This window comes from Biomphalaria glabrata, chromosome 2, assembly GCF_947242115.1.
Source record: "Biomphalaria glabrata chromosome 2, xgBioGlab47.1, whole genome shotgun sequence".
In the NCBI taxonomy this organism is placed as follows: domain Eukaryota; kingdom Metazoa; phylum Mollusca; class Gastropoda; family Planorbidae; genus Biomphalaria; species Biomphalaria glabrata.
Genome location: NC_074712.1, coordinates 25,066,669 through 25,086,899, shown reverse-complemented (window position 1 = coordinate 25,086,899; position 20,231 = coordinate 25,066,669). Strand labels below are relative to the sequence as shown.

The 20,231-nt window shown below is 36.6% G+C and overlaps 1 protein-coding gene across 1 annotated transcript in view; it reads left to right on the top strand.

The window, feature by feature from the left end:
• LOC106060216 (retinol dehydrogenase 16-like) overlaps positions 1-19,718 on the top strand; it is a 123,565-nt gene extending 103,847 nt beyond the window's left edge. Inside the window, exons 6-8 of the mRNA XM_056022099.1 lie at positions 1,541-1,673; positions 10,096-10,201; positions 18,203-19,718. Of these exons, the coding sequence (XP_055878074.1) occupies positions 1,541-1,673; positions 10,096-10,201; positions 18,203-18,481 (518 nt within the window). The 3' untranslated portion in view covers positions 18,482-19,718. The remainder of the gene's footprint in view (positions 1-1,540; positions 1,674-10,095; positions 10,202-18,202) is intronic.
• The last annotated feature ends 513 nt before the right edge of the window (positions 19,719-20,231 follow it).

Below are 20,231 nucleotides of genomic sequence, written 5' to 3'. Positions count from 1 at the left end.
TTCTAATTTCTCTTTTGTTTTACATGTTTCGTGTGTTTCTTCAGAGTTGAAAATAATTTACTTCCTAGTCCAAACCCTCCGCAGAACGACGGGCGATGGCAGCGGGCCGAGTGTGAATCAGGAACCATCAAGAAGTCCGAACGTTAGTCCAGCGGGCATACCGCAGTCATCCTACAAGATCTACTTGCTAGATCTAGATCTAATCTAGATTTTTGGCTAGATCTTGATCTTTATATGTCTTTATATGAGAAACGAGTCCTTGTAATCACAACAAATTTCCGTAAGGATCAATAAAGTATTCTTAGTCTTAGATCTATGTTTTAATTAAAAATCATTGTAGATTCTTGATCTAGAATTTCTAGGTCTAGTCTAGAATCATATTGAATAGACCAAGATCTAGAATTTCAAGTCTAGACCTAAATGTAGGCAATGTTATAAAATATTAAAACTTATCTACTATTTTAAAATTTAACGTTGCTTTCAGTCTATTGATAGATGATCTAGGCTTAGCCTATATTTGTAAGTAAATCTAATCTAAATTACACGAAAATTATTCCAAATCTAGATCTAGTAGAAATAGATCTCAAGAGTGCTAAATCGGAAGTTTAATTCAAGTAAATCTACATTCTATTTCCATTGAAATGAAAATACCAATAGCTCTGTTGGTAACTGTGCTGGGACATCAAGCAGGCGTTTCTGAAGTACAAGCTCGATACCTGTTTATTTCTCTTTTTTTTTTTTCAATGATAAAACAATGTTAAAAGAGAATCTAAAATCACTCTTCTGACATAATTTACTTACCGGTATACGTTAGCAGTCATTCCAAAAGTCTAAAAAATCTCTTTATCAATAATAAGCTATTAGTTTGTTTTTAAGTTAACAGCAACGCCTGGTGGTGCGATACACGCGCCGGACTGATTGTCTCGATGCTACCCACTGCCATCCCCTGTCGTCCTGGGAGATTGGGACTAGGAAGGAGATTATCTTTAACTTTAAAGGAACATCCGAAACATGTAAAACATTTTACAAAAAAGTTTTTACAACGCCACATAACTCTTTGGAGGCGCGGTGGCTGAGTGGTAAAGCGCTTGGCTTCTGAACCGGGGGTCCCGGGTTCGAATCCTGGGATTTTTATTTCGGTATCCTTGGGCGCCTCTGAGTCCACCCAGCTCTAATGGGTACCTGACATTAGTTGGGGAAAAGTAGCCGTAGGCCACAGATTCAGATGACTTTTACATCATCTGCCCTATAGACCACAAGGTCTTAAAGGGAAACTTTACTTTACTTTACATGACTCTTTGAAATATTATTACTGGGGACAAGCAAAACAAAATCATGACTTGAATATTTCTTGCAAATATGTGGATCCGATGGGGCCGCCTCTGAGTTAGTGAGAGTGAGATAACGCAAACTGTCTCTGTAATCTTGTTTAGTAATGACTTTAATATAGTGGATAATTTAATCTATGTTTTTGGTATTACACCTCTTAAAGGCTATAAATGGTGACAATTGTTTAAGAACTATTATTCCTTCTAATTAGGTCGAACTGCTATTCCCGGCTTTACAGCATACTCAGCCTCAAAATTCGCTGTTATAGGATTTTCTGACAGCTTAAGAAGAGAAATGAAACATTTTGATGTCAAGGTTATAACTATTGAGCCTTCACTTTACAAGTAAGAATCGCAATGATACATTTTTCACACTCAAATTTGTTTACATTTTGATTTTTAAAATCCCTAATACGTTTAGTGGCGTACTGAGGGTACCACTCGTCCCCTGGGGGCAGCGCCGCTCCCATCCCAACTTCCCAGTGTTACTCAACCTTCCCTAATAGTGTCTCTTGGCCTTAGACGAAAAAAGAAACTTATTATATACTTCAAATTAAAACACGATTTTACATTCTTCTTATTTTAGCGGCCCCCAAAAGGGGAAAAAAAGCTGCTATTAGGTTTGTTCAAAATGTCCGCATGTCCGTGCTTCACACTCAGATCTCATTCTTCTTCTTCTTCTAGCCAGCTTTTTACTTTTGCAGACTGTGCCAAAGAAAAATAGTGTGCTGTTTTCTTCAGTTGTTCAGCACTGCCGTACAGGGTGTTGGGCTGGAGTAGTAGTAGGGTCTACCTAAGGTGGATTAGGAAGAGGCATTCAAAAAGGATATGGTTTACGGTTTCATAAGGGTGAGCGCAGTGTCTACATAGGGGGAGTTGTGTGGGATTTATTTTATTGAGATGATAATTAAACAGAGGTGTGTGTCCTGTCCTTAGTTGAAAGATTGTAGATTGCTCTTTGCTGGGGATGAAGTTAATACTGTCCAGTTTGTTAGGCATGATCATTTCTTTGTACATGGCTCTGTGTGTGTTTCCTGTTGCCCATTGGTTGAGCCACTCTTCATTGTGGTAGTTGATTAACATTGACCTTAGGGTGAGGTAATTAACAGGTCTATCTCGTTGTTCCATAGATGATTCTGCCTTTGAAAGCTTATCTGCCCTTTCATTTCCCATGACGCCATTGTGTCCAGGGATCCACTGTAATGTGATGTTGATGTTTAATTTTGTCATCATCTGGTGTATTATCATTATAAGTGTTCTCAACTTTCTTGGGCTTTTTGAGGTGCTGCTGTTTAGTGCTTGAAGAGTGGATTGGGAGTCTGTAAAGACAACAATATCTGATGGTGATTGTATCCCTTCATATAATTTGTTTTCGACTGTCTGCAAAGCTATGGTAATTGCCTCAATTAGGGCTTGGAAGTTTGAGCAGTAGTCGCAACAGGGTGCACTTATTTCAAAGTGTTTATTTTTGGGGAAGAACAGGAAGGCACCAAGACCAGCATTGATGGTGGCTTTGAAGGCTGATCCGTCGGTGTATATATTGTTTTTGGATAGCTTTCATTTGTTTCGAGTGTGCTTACTTTGAGCTCCAGTGGATTTGATTCTTTTGTTAGAGTGTTATTTATTAAATGTGTTTTAATTGTTGGTTGTTTGTAGTTAAGTCCAGGAGTTGTTTTAGAATCTGGTAATTTGTTCTCTGTTATTGAGTAGATAATGGTTTAGGGCTAGTTGGTCAGTAAGTTGGATCAGAGTTCTTTGCTTTTTTTGCTTGTTTTTCTTATTTCTCTGTGTTAGTAGTTTATTTGGATGGTCGTCCTCCAACCTTTTGTATTTATCAATAGCTTCTAATACTGCTCTGTTGCGCCTTAACTTAAGAGGTTCAATATTGGAGTCTATTTCACAGGCTGCTGTGGTAGTAGTTCTCATACCTCCACTGATTAGACGCAAGGCTTGGTTTTGGATTGTGTCTAAAGATGATTGATAGGTTTTGTTGGCGGCTACTTGTATGGAGAGACAGTTATCCGTGACAGATCTGACGTATCCAGTGTATAACTGTCTTAAAGTTTTCTTTTCAGCTCCCCAGGATGTTCTTGCTAGGTGGTTTATTATGTTTAATCTTTGTAATGCCTTTTCTTTTAAATCTGCCATAAAGTGTTTTAGAGACAGTCTTTGGTCTAATTTTACACCAAGATATGTTGGATTTTCTTCTTTATTTATTGGCTACGAGTATCTTTTTAGGATGTAGTTTCTTTTTGCTATTTTGTATTTTGTTGCTGTGGCTAAAGATTGAATAAACTGACTTTTCTTTGTTTATTTGCATTTGCCATAATTTTGAAAACGTGGAGATAGATGTGAGGGCTCTATTTAATTTGGATCTAGTCAGCACTGGATATTTCTCTGTAGTCCAAATTAAGATGTCATCTGCGTAAAGTGCTTTATTGACCGAAATGAGGTCCGGGAGGTCATTCATGAAAATTAGAAAGAGTGCAGCTAAGGGCTGAACCTTGTGGTAGGCCTTCTTCCAAACCTTTTTTTTTTTACTAGAGATGACACCTTCGAATCGGGTTTGGATGGTTCTGTTTTTTTTTTTAGAAAAGCCCTGATCCAGCTATATATTCTTCCATGGATGCCCATTTATTCATCTTCAAAAATAGACCTTTTCTCCATACTCTATAAAAACTGCTGTAGTGTGTTTATTTTCGTGAAACCCTACTATTGTGTCCTGGATAAAACGAAAGAGGTGGTTTTCTGTTCTACTTGCTTCCCTGAAGCCAGCTTGTGCATTGTGGAGTGAGCAAGAGCTTTCTCGGATCTCATAAACTAGAAGAAAAATAAAATCAAAAATATTATTTCACCATGCATTATGGCTTGCAAAGTTTAGGTGCAACGGCTACTTTTGTTTTCTAAAAGCAAACTGTTTAGTTTATAAAATGTATTATGCAAGTGATTTTTTTAAAATAAAAATACACCAATAAAACAATACATAAATATAAGGAAGATTATGTTTACTATGTGTCTATATATATATATATATATATATATATAGAACGCAGTCAACGAATTTGCATACGCTGCCGCCTCTTTCGGTTTATTATAAACCTCGGAAAAACAGGAGTCATGTTCCAGAGATCACCCAACAAAATCTACTTAGCCCCAAAGATCACTGTAAACAGACAACCCCTTAAACGTGGTAGACTCCTTCACATATCTAGGAAGAATAGTATCAAATGACGCCTCGCCAGGGCAAGTAGTGCTTTTGGACGCTTTCAGACAAGAATTTGGAGGAATAAATCGATCCGCCTACCTACAAAAAAACATGTCTACCAGGTGGTGGTTCTCTCAACCCTTATATATGGTATGAGACATGGGTATTATACAGAAAGCAACTAAGACTACTTGAGCACTTTCAACAAAGATGCTTGCGCTCCATCATATATATATTGTTATCAACCTGAAGGTGGCACAGATGGGGGTAGTGGTATGTGTGTAGTCAGTCGACGCAAATCAACCCAGGCCAGCGCTAGACGAGCGGTCAACAGTGACGAGCTACGACGGTCATCCAAGACAGTTTGGGAAGGATCGTTGTTGTGCATAGAGCTCAGGAACATCACGAGAGATGTAGTCATGTGATCACCAGAATGGTCGAGCGATGTTCCGTCCGGTTCTATAAGGCCAACAGTGACCCTATATTAAGGGCGAAGGTATCAGAGTCGAGTCAGTCACAACTTCGCGATCTACGGTTCAGTACGACGGCTCAGTACAAGTCCGGGACGAGACGGAGAGGCCAGTGCAGCAGTTGATACGTCGGTACGGCTATTAACGGAGAGATATTTGTGTAGCCTTGGTGTTACGTGCTGCCAATTGTACATTATTGGCTGTTATTTATTTGACAGTAAACTATTACGTTATTTCAGTGCCGTAGCTAGCTAAGTGCGGGTGGTGTGGGCCGCACGGGGCATCAAATGGTGAGGGGCATCAACCTGAGGATAAAATTTCTCAGTAAAAAAAACACATTATACATATATGAAAAAACACAAACTACTGTATTTGAAAAGTTAACTACAAATGTAATTATTTTGCTACTTTTTTTCATCTCCTATGTTCTTTCTTAAATTAAATGTAAGCTGCAGACCAGGTTGTATCAAATTTATTAGATTTGTTTAAATCTCTTAAGGCGACGCACCTTTGTATGCCCATTTTCTTCTGAGGCACATGTTGTAACTTCATTGCTCGATACGCTGCTTTCATCTAGATCTGCAGCTTAAACCTCTTGAAAAATAGTTTCGTTTCTCTCAAAGCAGAATCTGACACTTAATGGACATCGCGAAAAGTTCAAGAAGAATTGCTAAGACAAAATGTAGGTCATTTCTAGGAGTTTGTGAAATTACTATCCAAGTAAGATCCATTCTTAAGAGAACATTTATTCGGATTCAAGCTGATTCCAGACCGAATATGTAAATGTCCCCACAAATGCTAAACGAGCTTATTGTTGTGTGATTACGAGCCAGATATATCTCGATAATTTCCCATATGTTAAGGCTACATTGTCTTGGATAATGACGTTGTACTAATTATTTTATTGACATCATCTTAATTCCTTGTCTGCTAGAACTATTCTCCAAGTTTGGCAGGAATTCGGGTTGCTGAATCGGAAATCAATTCAGTATCATTTTTACGTATACTGGACCGTTTACACACCTCTTCATCAACTTCAGCACGCCGCTATGACGTCCTCATCAAAATAACCGGAACTAGCCTTAAGCGTTTGGTTAAAACCCACTGGAACGTCAGAGGAGAAGCCGTCAAGATGGTTATGGTTTAATTTTTTTAAAATTATAGAAACTCTAGAGACATTGACTAGTACAAATAAAAAAATCTACTAGATCTGAAGCAGGCGATTTGTTGATTACTATAGTTTACATTTATTTTCTCACTTTGGGGTTTTGGTCGCTGTATTGACTATAATAATGGACACGTAAGTCTACCTTTAAAACAAGAGATTTTCAATTTGAGACAGCGCACTTAAACGAAAAACATTAGCAGCATTCCTAACTACTAGTCGGGACGACATCGCTGAAGCCAGTGTTACCTTTGCCGAAAGCATGTGAACAGATCTGGAGACTAGAAGGGCTCAAAGACTTATTGGATACCGGCGAAAAAGGTGAAGAATCGGTAGTTACACACAAGAAAGAGTTACGGGTGGAAATTTACTCTTACTTGGATTGGATAATTCAAGAAATCCCCCAATACGACCAATATCATGATGTGGTAGGTAAGCATGAATATTTGTCGCCATCCAAACTATTGAACCCAATATTGAATTAATTGCGACTCACTAATTTGGGAATTGATGTAAAAAATAGATTTCGATAAAATTATTGATAGTTTTGTGAGCAAGAAAGCCTTAAGATTTATTTGTAGTATCCTTTTTGATAAAATGATTTTTTTTTGACGAAGTAGCAATACTTTAACAATGAATACACATTAGTTCGGGGGAAACAAGGACTTTTCTCTGTTTTATTTCGTTTCTTTTTTTTTGGGGGGGGGGCGGCGGCATCATCATGAGCTGCCGCACTGGGCATCATATACCCTAGCTACGCCACTGCGTTATTTGGAGCCCTGAGTTGTCACGTTCTTTAAGTTGGTGGTGTCGTGTAGTGCAGTTTGCAGAGAGCCTGGATAGGGAGATTTGTTTCCAGAGTTCCAGTATCACTTATTCAAATATCTACTTTATAAAGTAGAAAGTAAGGCGTATGTATGTATGTATGTATGTATGTATGTATGTATGTATGTACTTATGTATGTATGTATCTATGTATGTATGTATGTATGTATGTATGTATGTATGTATGTATGTATGTATGTATGTATGTTAGGAATAGAAATAAAAACCGCTTGACCAATCAATAGCAATCATTAGACTATATTTTGTATTTTCATGTGTCAATGTAAAAAACTATATGTGCAAAGTGTAGTTCTTAAAATTAGATCTAGATCTTGGGTACTAACTTAGACCGTAGTGTATGTAGGCCTATTGTTGCCCTAAAACAAACTTAAGACCCTCAACAAAAAAAAAGTTGACCGACTCTATTAAAGCTATAGTATTATATGGATCTAGGCTTTGTTTACAATGTTGACATGAGAAAAGATCGAAAGGATTTATATCTAATTTTAAGAACTACACTTCGCACATATAGTGCTTCTTTCGTTTTCAATAGATGATATGAATGTATCGGCTTCGGGTAAACCCATTTTTGCAAAACTAATTTTATTTTCGTAGCGAAATAGAAAAACTTGAATGGATCATTAGCTAAGTTTAACATACATCTAAATCCAATCCACTAGATTAGTAAACACAAACTAAGACCTGCAGGCCGCGGGTAATGTCAGGCTAGCGTGTGTTTGTGTTGTACAAGAAATTTTCATAACAAAATATAAATATTAGTTATCTGTGTTTTTTTCTGGTACATGAGCTAAAAAAATTGAAAGAAAACATTTATGTTCACTTATAAAGGCTAAGAATGCTTTTTGTATGTAAAGGTCACGCACATTTTATAAAAATTGACTTTTTATACAGCGACATTCGTACAGTTGCGTGACGACCGCGGCAACATGGTACTAAATTTGTTCCCTCAAAAAAAGTTTTAAATAATCAAATTGTATTTACATTTATTTAGTGCCCCAGTCAGGATAGAATCCGCTTACTTTTGTGCGTTTTCTCCGTTCGTCTGTCTGTCCGTCGAAAAAAAAGACTAAAAGCTATTGAAAATCTGATTAAACCTTTTAAGTTTCCTTCCAAAACATCGCGATAGTTTCAAGTATCTTTAAATAGGTTGTTCCGGATGTTTAGTTAAAAAAAATTAATACTAAGGAATATTAGGTATTGCTCACCTAACTTATAACTGACTTATATTATACTTAATGTTCTTGGACAATACATTACAATACACACACTCGCCTTAGCTAATTGTTCCGGGATTTCAACTTTCTACAAATTTATGTCAATATGACTTATTTTAAAACAAGGTTACAAAGACAATTTGTGTGGAAACACAAACTCAAAATCGGTCCCCAAAGTGGTTCACTATGGCAGGTAAAATTAGGCAAGTTTCAATATTTTCAGAAAGACTATCAGAAACTATGAACGATGATTTTTTGGTTGCGGCCCTTTAGGTCATAGTAAGTTTTTATGTGGCCCATAAACCTTAATGAGTTTGACATGCTTTGTCTACATATCCATTTTCAAGCCTTCCAATATCCATTTCTTTTCTCTTATACACCTCTCCACTATTGCAACTTAATCCCTTAACTCTGATTAACTTGTGACACTTTCTCATACAATGTCCCTTTGTCCCACAATTAAAACACTGGTTGTATGAGTTTGTACGTCTGTATGTGACTATGTGGGCTTATATAGCGTTCCCCATACCCCTGATTGCCTCACTTTATTTTGATCTTGACCCATTTCAATTGCATTTCTTTCGACTGTATCTATTAATTCTTTATTTTCATGCCTCCTGCTACCTATATCATCTGATTGATGGTATCTTATGTTTTCTTCTACATCCCCGTTTCTACATAGAGTAGACTTTATCCCATTATATTTCTTCTAATTCTCTATCTCCCTCTCTGAACATGTTTCACCCCATGAATATTCCCAATTATTAAATCTATCTCAATCTGATCTACAACACAAGCTTCCACTTTCCCAGTTAAATACGCGTTAATGCTAACTCTTCCCATCAAACATAACACAATTCCTAGATTTTCCGGTTTATTTATGATCTTTCACTAATTTCTAATTCACTCCGACAACAGTACTCCCGGTATCCTAATCGTCTTAGCTGTCTTGTTCCCTACGAATGTATGAAGAACCTCCAATGTTCCAGTATCAGATGATAATGATAAGCCTCGTTGTATTCCACTTTTCGCCCTGTAATATCTTTCATGTCTGTTTCTTTGATATCTTCCGTTGCAGTTATCATATGTACAACGTCTGTTATGGCTACGCTGTGTCTCCCTTCTGTTAAAAGCAACTATTTCTCCTATATCACTGCCTCTAGATAATTTCTATTCGAGATGTGATTTTATCAGTCTTACTATGCCTTCTATGGATTTCGGTTTCAGAAATATTTGTAATTCCTCCTGACACTCGTAAATAACATTGTCCAACATGAGAAATGTCTTAAGACTGTCAAAAGTCTTTTCTACCTCAGCAGTTTCTATCCAGGCTGCTCATTCTGTCCAGGAATGTCTGCGGGTCATCATCTGGTTATATTGCACTATAAACTAACTGTTTGCGATAGAAAGCTTCCGTTTGACCAAAAGTTCGAAAGAGTTGTTATTTCACAACATTGTAGTTACCCTGGTTCATGCATATTTTTGAAGGGACCTCCGCTGTAAATGAACTCAGTAAGAATGTCCATTTAAAGACCAGCTCAGCAGTCAGCTAACCCTCATTGGCATAGTGGAGACCGAGATAGACAGTTTGAGAGCACTTACAAAAAGAAGCGGGTCATATGCCTACATTAGCGACCCCGGGAAAAGCTACCAGTAACGCCGCAGTACAGCGGAAAATCTTGACAGAAAAGGTCGTTGTCGAGTTAGATGTAAAATGTAGTTCACGGCTAAGACTGCGTAGCTACATGAGTTAATGTATTCTCCCTATTTATATTTAAGATTTCACATTTAATCATAATTGTTTGTAATGCATTCAATAAACACCTGAATAATCTATATTTTCATTTTCTATATTTGTTTCTATTAGGACTGGCTTATCGGCTCATTTCATACTTCAAAATGATGTCTTTTGGTCCATAGCTGAACCTGCAGTACGTCGAGATTATGGTGGGAAATTCTTTTCTGATACTCAGGTAGATCTTTATCACAAGCCTATATTGGTTAGTAAATATCATTGCATAAAATCTCAGTTAACTTCCAATTTACTTATCGAGGCGAGCAACATTTAGCTCATTCTTGGACTAGTAGAAATAAAAGGTTGATTCTAGGTTTATACAACTTCTTAGTTCTTCTTACTTTGAAATATAAAAATATTAATAGCAAGAAAAATATTACAAATACTTTTTAAAAAATTAATTAAGCGTAGTTGGGATAGTCATGCAATTAAATTTTAAATAACTAACAATAATAATTTTGTGCGATTACAAATATTTTTACCAATGTTTTTTTGTTTAGGGCAATTTCATGCTTTTAGCATACTTTATATGCTATGATCCTATCACTTATTTAGAACAGTTATGAAAGGGACAAGAGGAGGACAAATGGGGAATTATATTTAATGTTACCGCGATCGCTTTTAAATGCATTTATATATAAAAAAAATATGTTAGCGGGCCGACTGGGCTAACAAGAATTTACTTACAAAACAGGAGTAGGCAGATTGTATCGCTATTGTTTGGGTTTCATCTGTGCACCTCAGTCTGAGACCAAAAAAAAAAAAGAAAATTCCTTTAGTTCAGTGTACTATCTTTATAGGTTTCCCACTCTGCGACTGCAGTTCATGCGCTAATATGAAAAACTACTTTTTAATTGTTGTTTTAAATTATGTCTAACTTATATGCATACTAAATAGATTTTTTCTCGTAATAAAAAAGAAAACACTTTTTTGTGTAAATGTAGTAGGCCTATAACAGAACTTACTTAACTTAGCAATAAAAATGTAAAAAATAATAATTTTTTGACAAAAAAAATCTAAAACCATTTGCATAAATGTGTTAAAAATACTGTAGATGGCTATCTCCCCTACTAATGAGCCTTCAGTGTTTGTTATTATTAATAGTGAATAGTTGTAAAAAGTGGTGTATTTTTATGAAAAAAAAAATGCTTGCATAAGTGATTTAAAAATTAGATATTTCGGTTTCAGAAAAGAAAAAAGTAGCCGTTGCATCAGAACTTTGAATGGTCTAAAATATTATGAGGTCGTATTTTCACTATCTTTTCTAGTATACGAGATCTAAACGGGACGGACGAACAGACATTCCCCAGAAAACTAATAGCGTCTTTTCCCTTTCGAGGGCCACTAAAAAAAATAACAAAATAAAATCAATAGTAACCCTGTCTACAACCTAAGCTCCATAAACCAAAAAATACCCTACCAGACCTAAACTATTCTAAACATAACTACATCCAATCTAAACCTAACAACAACTCAAAAACAACTGGTTAAGAGCAGCAGCAGTAACACTGCATCAGCAGAAATAATAGCAGGCAGTCCCAGGTACGGAATTATTTTTAAAAAAATACACGCTATATCGCAAAGATCACTCATCACACAGACAGAGATGCACACCACAGGTCAATAACAGCCTAGACCCTCACCAATTTGAAGCAGCCAAGGGATACACCCAGAACATATGCATGAGTTCTCTTCGTAGATTTCTCCTTGGCTTTCAATACCATACAGCCACATCTAATGATAAACAAACTGAGTAACTTAAATGTCAGCTCTTACGTACAAGCATGGGTTCTAAAATTTTAACTCAACGTCCTCAGTATGTTAAAGACAACAACACAAAATCGTCAACTTGAGTAAGCCTACTATGTACGGGTGCTCCACAAGGTTGTGTACTTTCTCCTGTACTGTACACTCTGTACACTAAAGACATAAGAAGCATCTATGACTCATTTAAACTCATTTTTTTGGCCGATGATACTGCCATAGTCGGTCTTATTTCAGAAGACGAAACTCAGTATCGAAGCTCGATAGAAGAGTTAACAAACTGGTGCGCTGACAACTTTCTAGAACTGAATGTCACAAAAACTAAAGAACTTATAATAGATTTTAAAAAGAAAAAACAAACTATACGTGAACTGCAAATAAACACAACATCTATAGAACAAGTGAAGGCATACAAATATCTAGGCGTTATCATTTATAGCAATCTCTCATGGGAAGACCATCTAGGAACTCTGATAAAAGAAAACAGCCCAGCGACTTTTTTTTTTATAAAAACTCAATAGCTTTAAACTAAATAAGAAGATCCTAAATATTTTTACGGTGTGACTATACAAAATATGCTGACATAAGGAATAGCTTGTTGGCAAGGCAACGCCTCATCTAAACTGTTGCGACGTCTAGAAAACATCATTAAAAAGCATAAAAAATTACACTCACAACATTACCACATTTAAAGGAACTTTTTGAACAAAAGTGTCTAAGGAAAATCAAAAAAATCTTGGAAGACAACGGTCACCCGTACATCATACTATGTCAGGTCGTCGCGAAGTGGGCGACTACTGTCAATCAAAACAAGAACAGACCGGTACAAAAACTCTTTCGTACCTCACTCGGTCAGACTATATCAACGCCACTCGTTGATCAAGAAAGATGGAAAGGACCAAGATACCTGTGTGTAGTCGCTTAATGAACTCTTTATGTTGTGTCTGTTGTCTTTATGTGTATGTTTCTGTTGTGTTGTCTTTATATGAGAAAAGAGTATTTGCAATCACAACAAATTTCCATAAGGATCAATAAAGCAGTCTTAGACTTAGTCCTAGGTCATCTGTTGGCAATCACTGTTGCTGGTGTGGACACACTAAACCTAGATGCTAACACCCAACAATAACTAGTCTTAAATCTCTAGAACTACAACTTAATGAAACCGTAACACTAAAAACACAGCAGCAGCAGTTGATTCTTGTTTTGTCAGATAAAAGAAAATATCAGGTGATCGAGCCTCGCTCGGATGAATAATTTGTTAAGGAAGGATATATACCCGAAGTCATTTTGGAAATATTGTTGTAATTACGCAAATGAACGATCGGGTAAAGACTATCAATCCGAAGAGTTGCTTTTTCGTTCTGTCAATTCTCAATGTAATTGTACATGGCGATTAGAATAGAAAGTCCCCCCAACAGTAGGCCTATAGAAAACCACAGCTTACGTCTTAACGTTTTACATTGCTTCTTTCGCGTAAAACTATTGGGCTATTATAAATTGGAAGAAAGTCTTTGTAGTGTAACTTCTAAAATGGTTACTTTCTGACATTTAATATTGCAATTAATATATTCATTATGGCTCTGAGACATGAACACTATACAGAAAACAACTAAGACTTCTTGGGCGCTTTCACCAAAGATGCTTGCGCTCCATCATGGACATACGGTGGCAGGACCGCACTACAAACAACTATGTCCTTGCCACAGTCCGATAGGGCACGTATCCCGTATGGGAGACGAACATATGCCAAAAACAATCTTTTTTGATGAGCTAAAAGGTGGTCGACGTAACAGAGGCGCCCAACGGAAACGCTTCAAAGACCAGCTTAGGCATCAACTTTCCTTGGCTGACATAGAAGAGAGCACCTGGTTCTATGCGGCCTCCGAATGAGATAGCTGAAGGTCACTCACGAAGGCCGCGGGATACACATTTGAGACCGAAAGAAAATCTGCTGCCGAGGACAAACGCAGACGGCGAAAAGAAAATCTAAATCGACCACCTGCGGACAATGGTTATGCTTGCCCTGGTTGTGGCAAAATATGTAGGTCACAGCTGGGGCTGCGCAGCCACGGGAAATACTGCATTCCTCACTAGTCTTCGGACTCGAAGACAAGCCTTATTATTATGGCTTTAGTAAGAATCATCAAGTGATGCAAAATCTCTACGTTATAGTGTAAAACATGCACCTAGTAACAAAGTAAAATCGCGCATTTTTTCCTAAGAGACTTAAAAACATCGCGTTAGTATTCTAAAGAAGCGTTATTGTGAGGCATCTCTGTTACTCAGACAACCTTTCAGCTTACTAAAAAAAAAAAAAAGATTTCCAAAAATATGTTTGTTTCCCATACGGAATAAGTGCCCTGCAAAGCGGGACTGTCGGATTATAAGAAGTTCATACCATTTTGCAAGAATATCGCTGTTTGTATTGCGGTCTTTGGTGAAGTCGTTCAAGAAGTCTTAGTTGCTTTCTATAAAGTACTCATGTCTCAGATCTACATAGAGGGGTTGAGAGAATCACTGGTTGACACTGATTTTTGTAGACAGGCGGAGCGATTTATTTCGCCACACTCTCACTTGGAGGCGTCCAAAAGCACGACTATCCCTGATCACATATCAACCTCTCTTTAAAGCAATGCGTCATTGGATACTATGCTTCCCAAATAATGTGAAGTTATCTACCACTTTAAGGGATGTCTATGCGCGGTGTTCTTTGGGCTGAGTAGGTTTTATCGGGTGACTTCTGGAACATGACTTCTGTTTTACCGAGGTTTATAGGTTAACCAAGAAAAGCAGCAGCGTGATGAAAATTCGTTGACCGCGAGTTGGATATCATCAGAGCCAGCTTTAGGCCGATGCTGCCGCAGTGGACCCCGAAGGTTTAAAAGCCCCGCGCTAATTCTAGGTGTAAATCATTAAATTAAACCATTATAATTTATAATAGGGTTCCCGTGGTCTCTTTGTTTTCAAGGAGCTCCTGGAAATCTCCTGAAACTCATAAAAATGTCCTTAAAAAGACAACATTGTCATTTTGGGGTGTCAATCAATATGGTAAACGCCAGTCCTACGCGTGATATAAAAAACGGCATTGTCAGCTTTCATATAATAAAAATGTAATGCAAATACGAATTTATTTTCTAATACAAAATCTTTATTTTCACTTATTATCCTTATCCTTACCATTACTGGTCCGCACGCAATCCATTTCACATAAGGCCCTGCAAATGTTAGGGCCGGCCCTGGTTGTGCAAGTAAAGCATAGATAAGCTGTGTTATGACATTTCCTATGTTTTGGTATGGGACAGTAGACTTCGAAGCTTAAACACATTGCAATAATTCACCAGCAAAATAATAACAAAGTAAAAGCTACCTACGAGTGTACGCAGTTAAAGTATAAACAATTTATAAAGCCTTTAAAACACAATAACTAATCATACATAAAGATATTTAATTTCATTATTTTTCTTCCATAATTTCATAATGGATCAATGTACAATAAGATGGTGCGCAAATGTTTAATTACGCCAATAGAATCATTAAAACTTTTTCTTGTTTGCGAAGAAATGTCTTAGTGTACTGCTGTGAGCCTAGTGACGTAAGCGATGTCAATTTTTTTTCCCATTGACGTCATATAGAAAATTTCATTCATAAAACATTCTAGCCAAAATTAATTTTTCGATAATGAGCCATTTTCAAACCGATATAACGGTCAACTTCGAGTTTTCCTGGTGTGGCCAATGAGTTGAGAATTTTTTTCTCACTATTATGCACAAACCGTGAAATTTTAAAGAAAATCGTTAGAGCCGTTTTCGAAATAAAATGTATATATCCTATACTCTTAAGCGAGCAATTCTTGTATGTATGTATGTATATATATTTATATTTATATATATATATATAAACGGGGGGGGTGTTACGTGCGCATGTTAATGTAAATGTGAAATGGTGCGAATGCGTGTTGAACGGAGAGGAGAAAAGAAAATGGAGAAAATAGAAACGAAATAGTGTTCTAGTGTTCATGAGAATTAAAATGAGTTCTAAGCGATGACGTTGTTGTTTTAGTGTTAATGTACTGTTTAAAGAGTCTCATGCTAGAAAGGAACGTCTAAAGAACCATTAGACCTAATTAAACATTTGCGCACCATCTTACTGTAGATTGATTTATTATAGAACTATGAAAGAAAAGTAATGAAATTAAATGTGCCGATATATGATTAGTTATTGTGTTTTAAGTGCTTAATAAGTTGTTTACTCTTTAATTGTGTAGAGCGGTGTAGATACATTTTACTTTGTTGTTTATTTTGCTGGTGACCTCCAGCTGTCTCGTTCTGAGGTTGCATGCAACCATATGCTCTCTTCTATGTCAGCTAAGTCAAGTTTGCGCCATAAGCTGGTCTTTTAAGCGTTTCGGTGTTACGTCGACCACTTTTTAGCTCACCAAAAAAGACTGCCTTTGGTATGCGTTCGTCTGAGATTCGTCTCCCATACAGGATACTGCTCTGTCCAGCGTAACTGTCGGACTTAAAGAATTCGGATACACATTTGAGACCAAAAGAAAATTTGCTGCCGAGGACAAACGCAGACGCTAAAAGAAAATCTTAATCGAGCACCGCGGACAACGGTTATGCTTGCCTTGGAAGTGGCAAGATATGTAGGTCACAGCTGCAATCCTCATTAATTTTCGGACTCTTAAGACAAGCCTTATTATTATTATTATTTTGCTGGTGAATTATTACCATGTGTTCATGCTTCGGTGTCTACTGTCCTGTACCAAAACAAAGGAAAGGGTCATAACACAGCTTCTCTACGCCTTACTTGCTCACACTAAACATGATATCCATCTAGCGGTCAACGAGTTTGCGTACGCTGCAGTCTCTTTTGATTTAACTATAAACCTCGGTAAAAAGCTTGGAGTTAGGGCGTGTTGACGGAAGGCCCAGGAGAGATCTGAATGGAGGGATGTGTAAAAGCAGGCCATAGCGCCACTGGGATGGATGGATGGAAGGCAAAAGCCGGTATGAACTTCTTATAGTCAGGCCGGGCAGGGCACGTATCCCGTATGGGTAACGAGCATATTGTTTGGCGTAACAGAGGTGCCCCACGGAAACGTTTCTTTAGAAAACTAATGCGATGATTTAAGTCTAATAAGAAAAAATGCGCCATTTTACTTTGTCACTAAGTGCATGTTTTACCTATAACGTTTTGAGAATTTACACTGCAAAGACTTTCTTTCAAGCCATTAATAGTAAGCCTACAATTGTTTTACGCAAAAGATGGATTGTAAAACTATAAGACGGACGTGAGCTGTAGTTTGTCTAGGCTGTAGGAGGACTTAAAAGACTTTAAATTTAATCGACATGTACAATTAGGCCTACAATTAGAACTAACAGAACACTAAAACAACTCTTCAGATTAGTAGTCTTTATCCGATCGTTCATTTTCGTAATTACAAGAATATTCCCAAAATGACTTCGGGTATATAACCTTCCGAAATTATTTAACAGAGCGAGGCTCGGCCACCTGGTACAAAAAAATTCTCAAAATGACTTCGGGTATATATCCTTCCTTAACAAATTATTCATCCGAGCGAGGCTCGGTCACCTGATATTATAAATATAAATATATATACATACATACATACATACATACATACATACATACATACAATAATTGCTCGCTTAAGAGTATAGGATAATTGAACCAAAATGTCAGCTTCATCCGAGATTGGATGTGGGAGAACTAACGTAAACAAACGTTTGACCAGACAAAGTGAGTAGATATAAGCTTTGTAAAAAAAAAAAAAGAACTAAACTTAAAGTGCTTAGCTGTCGAAGCAAGAGAAATTCGTTCGAGTTATTTGAAGGCTGGAGGCACAGTACGAAATTTTAAGATTTCGCGGAAATCGCTGTTGATAGAACATAGGGTTATTTGTTTTATAAATGTAGCCTACGTAACACCTTAGAGTTTACATAATACTGCGCGACATTTAAATGACAATAACCTGCTATGAATACTTCAAACATTTGTACAAATTAATCATTTGTTTTTCCAGTTCCTAGAAAGTCTGGGGTGTTTGCAGAATAAAACTTTTTTAATTTAATAAAACTTCTCTTTCTAATACATTACACTTTGTCTTATCATTATGATTTCTCTTTAAAAACAAAACGATTTATCTTTTAATAGTAGGTTTCTCTTTTTAACTCCAGATTTCACTTTCCTACCCATTTTTATATTTGAACAAATTTTATTATTTGTTATTTATTTTAGTGTGTGTGTTTGTATGTGATTGTTTCAGAAACAATTTCTAAATAAAAGAATTTTAAGTATTTGAAAATATTGTCTATGTAGCTTTTTTAAGTCTTAAAAAATGTTTTTTTAATAGATTTTTAAAAATATGTTTTCCCCCACTATGTTTTAGTTATCAAGAAACAGATTATTAAATCGGGCAAGAAAGAATATTGATGAAGTTATAGACTGCTGTGTGCATTCCGTGACCGCTGCTTATCCCTCCAAGCGTTATGTACGGCCAAGACACTTACAGATCTTCAATGATTTCTTTAATGAAATGTTTCTTGATTTTCAAGACCTTATATTGTACTACATAACGGGAATATACACTAAGCCAGACATGATGTGTCACGAGAACCAGGACATAGAGCATCATATGTTAGGACGTCGTAGGAGTTACGCTACATAGATGACTCTATGTTTGTATATATGTATGAACTTTTGAGAGAAGAGAGTGAGCTTTTTGTTTCATTAACTAAAGATAAATGTAAGATTTGAAATTGATGTTATATTTTGATTGGAACATTAAGTTAGAAATAAATATTTCTGAAAAACATATGAAAAATTAAATAAACTGAATTCTCTCCCTCTCTTTCTTTCTCTAACACGCACACACGGATCTTATAAATAAGCTAAGAACAAAAAATACCATCCTACTTACACAAATGTTGAAAGATCTAAAATCATTACACTCACAATCGAGCGTCTAATGATAAACGCACTAAAACATATGTCTAATATAATCCTGTGGCAGTTAAGGTCTCGAGGGACGATCTTTTCCCTCTGCAACTTCTTATGTGACTAAAGAGGCCAATCTTTGATACACAGCTGCGTCTAATATAATATACGTACATCAACACATATACATACATTTTCATTAATATACACTTCACACATATAATCATGTCCAATAATGAAAACCCTTTAATGCATTACATTACATATTAGGCCTACATACAAACATGTCTGCACTAATAAACATTATAAACTATATGATAAAATGCCTAAAAATGAAACAAACATAAAGAAATTTGTTCCGTTACGAAATGGCCGCCCTTTTCCCACAATATAATCCTTTCCATTTACACATCAATTTATTTTGTGTTACGTAATGTGCAGCCAAAACAAAAAAAAAGGTTTCAATACTTTGCTTCCTCTCACAACCCTAAAGATACAACACCTTTTCCAAATTCACTTCTTTTGCTCATCAATTGTAACTATGAAGGATGAAAGATCTTAGCTTTCCTTTAAAAACAAACTTATATCAACTCACTGTCTGTTTGGTGAAAAGCTTGTACAAGTTATTTCTCCCACACCCAATCTCCAATCTCGGATACAGCAGAATTTTTGCACAGTTGTTTCTTTTATCTGACTAAACAAGAATCAATAAAAACAATAAACAAAATATATAATTAACTATTGATAATATTATTTTGATTGGTATCGAACAAGGGAACGAAATTGTACTGACTGATGTGATGGTAGAAGTTGAATTGGTCCTCTTCATACTTAATATAAGTTTGAAACTAATAATAGATAACTATAAAACCTTCTATTTTCTTAAGTACTTCCCTGATACAGTGGTTAATGTGTTGTCTTTAGGCAGCTGAAGCTTTCGAGTTTGAATTTAGGTCCTTAATATATATATATATATATATATATATATATATATATATATATATATATATATATATATATATATATATATAATATATATATATGGCCTCCTTCAATCGCGAAGCGACTATGGATCATCTCATGGAAATGAGATGAATGCCTGGGCATTAGTTGTGGTTTGAACGATGTCGCCCACACATCAGTTTCCCCTTCTCCACGCTGCTGATGTATCCAAAGGAACGGCAGTGCCGATACAGTTTGGGGTCAGCGACGTCGCAGGTTTTGCCAGAGTGTAGCACTGGGTGCTGCAAACTGCCTTAGGGTCGCCAGCTCCTGATTTTTCCTCAGGGTTGACTCCCAAAGCCTTTCCCTTGATTGGGTATAGCTGCAAGGCAACAGAATTTTGAATTCAGAGTTTTCCTTCTCCTAGGTAGGTAGCCAGCCATGGATAACGAGCCCCTCCTGCTCGAGGCTCACTGGTTAAGGCGCCAGTTACTCGCCTTTGCCCCTTCTCCTGTTCCTGAACAGTTCTGCCGGACTCA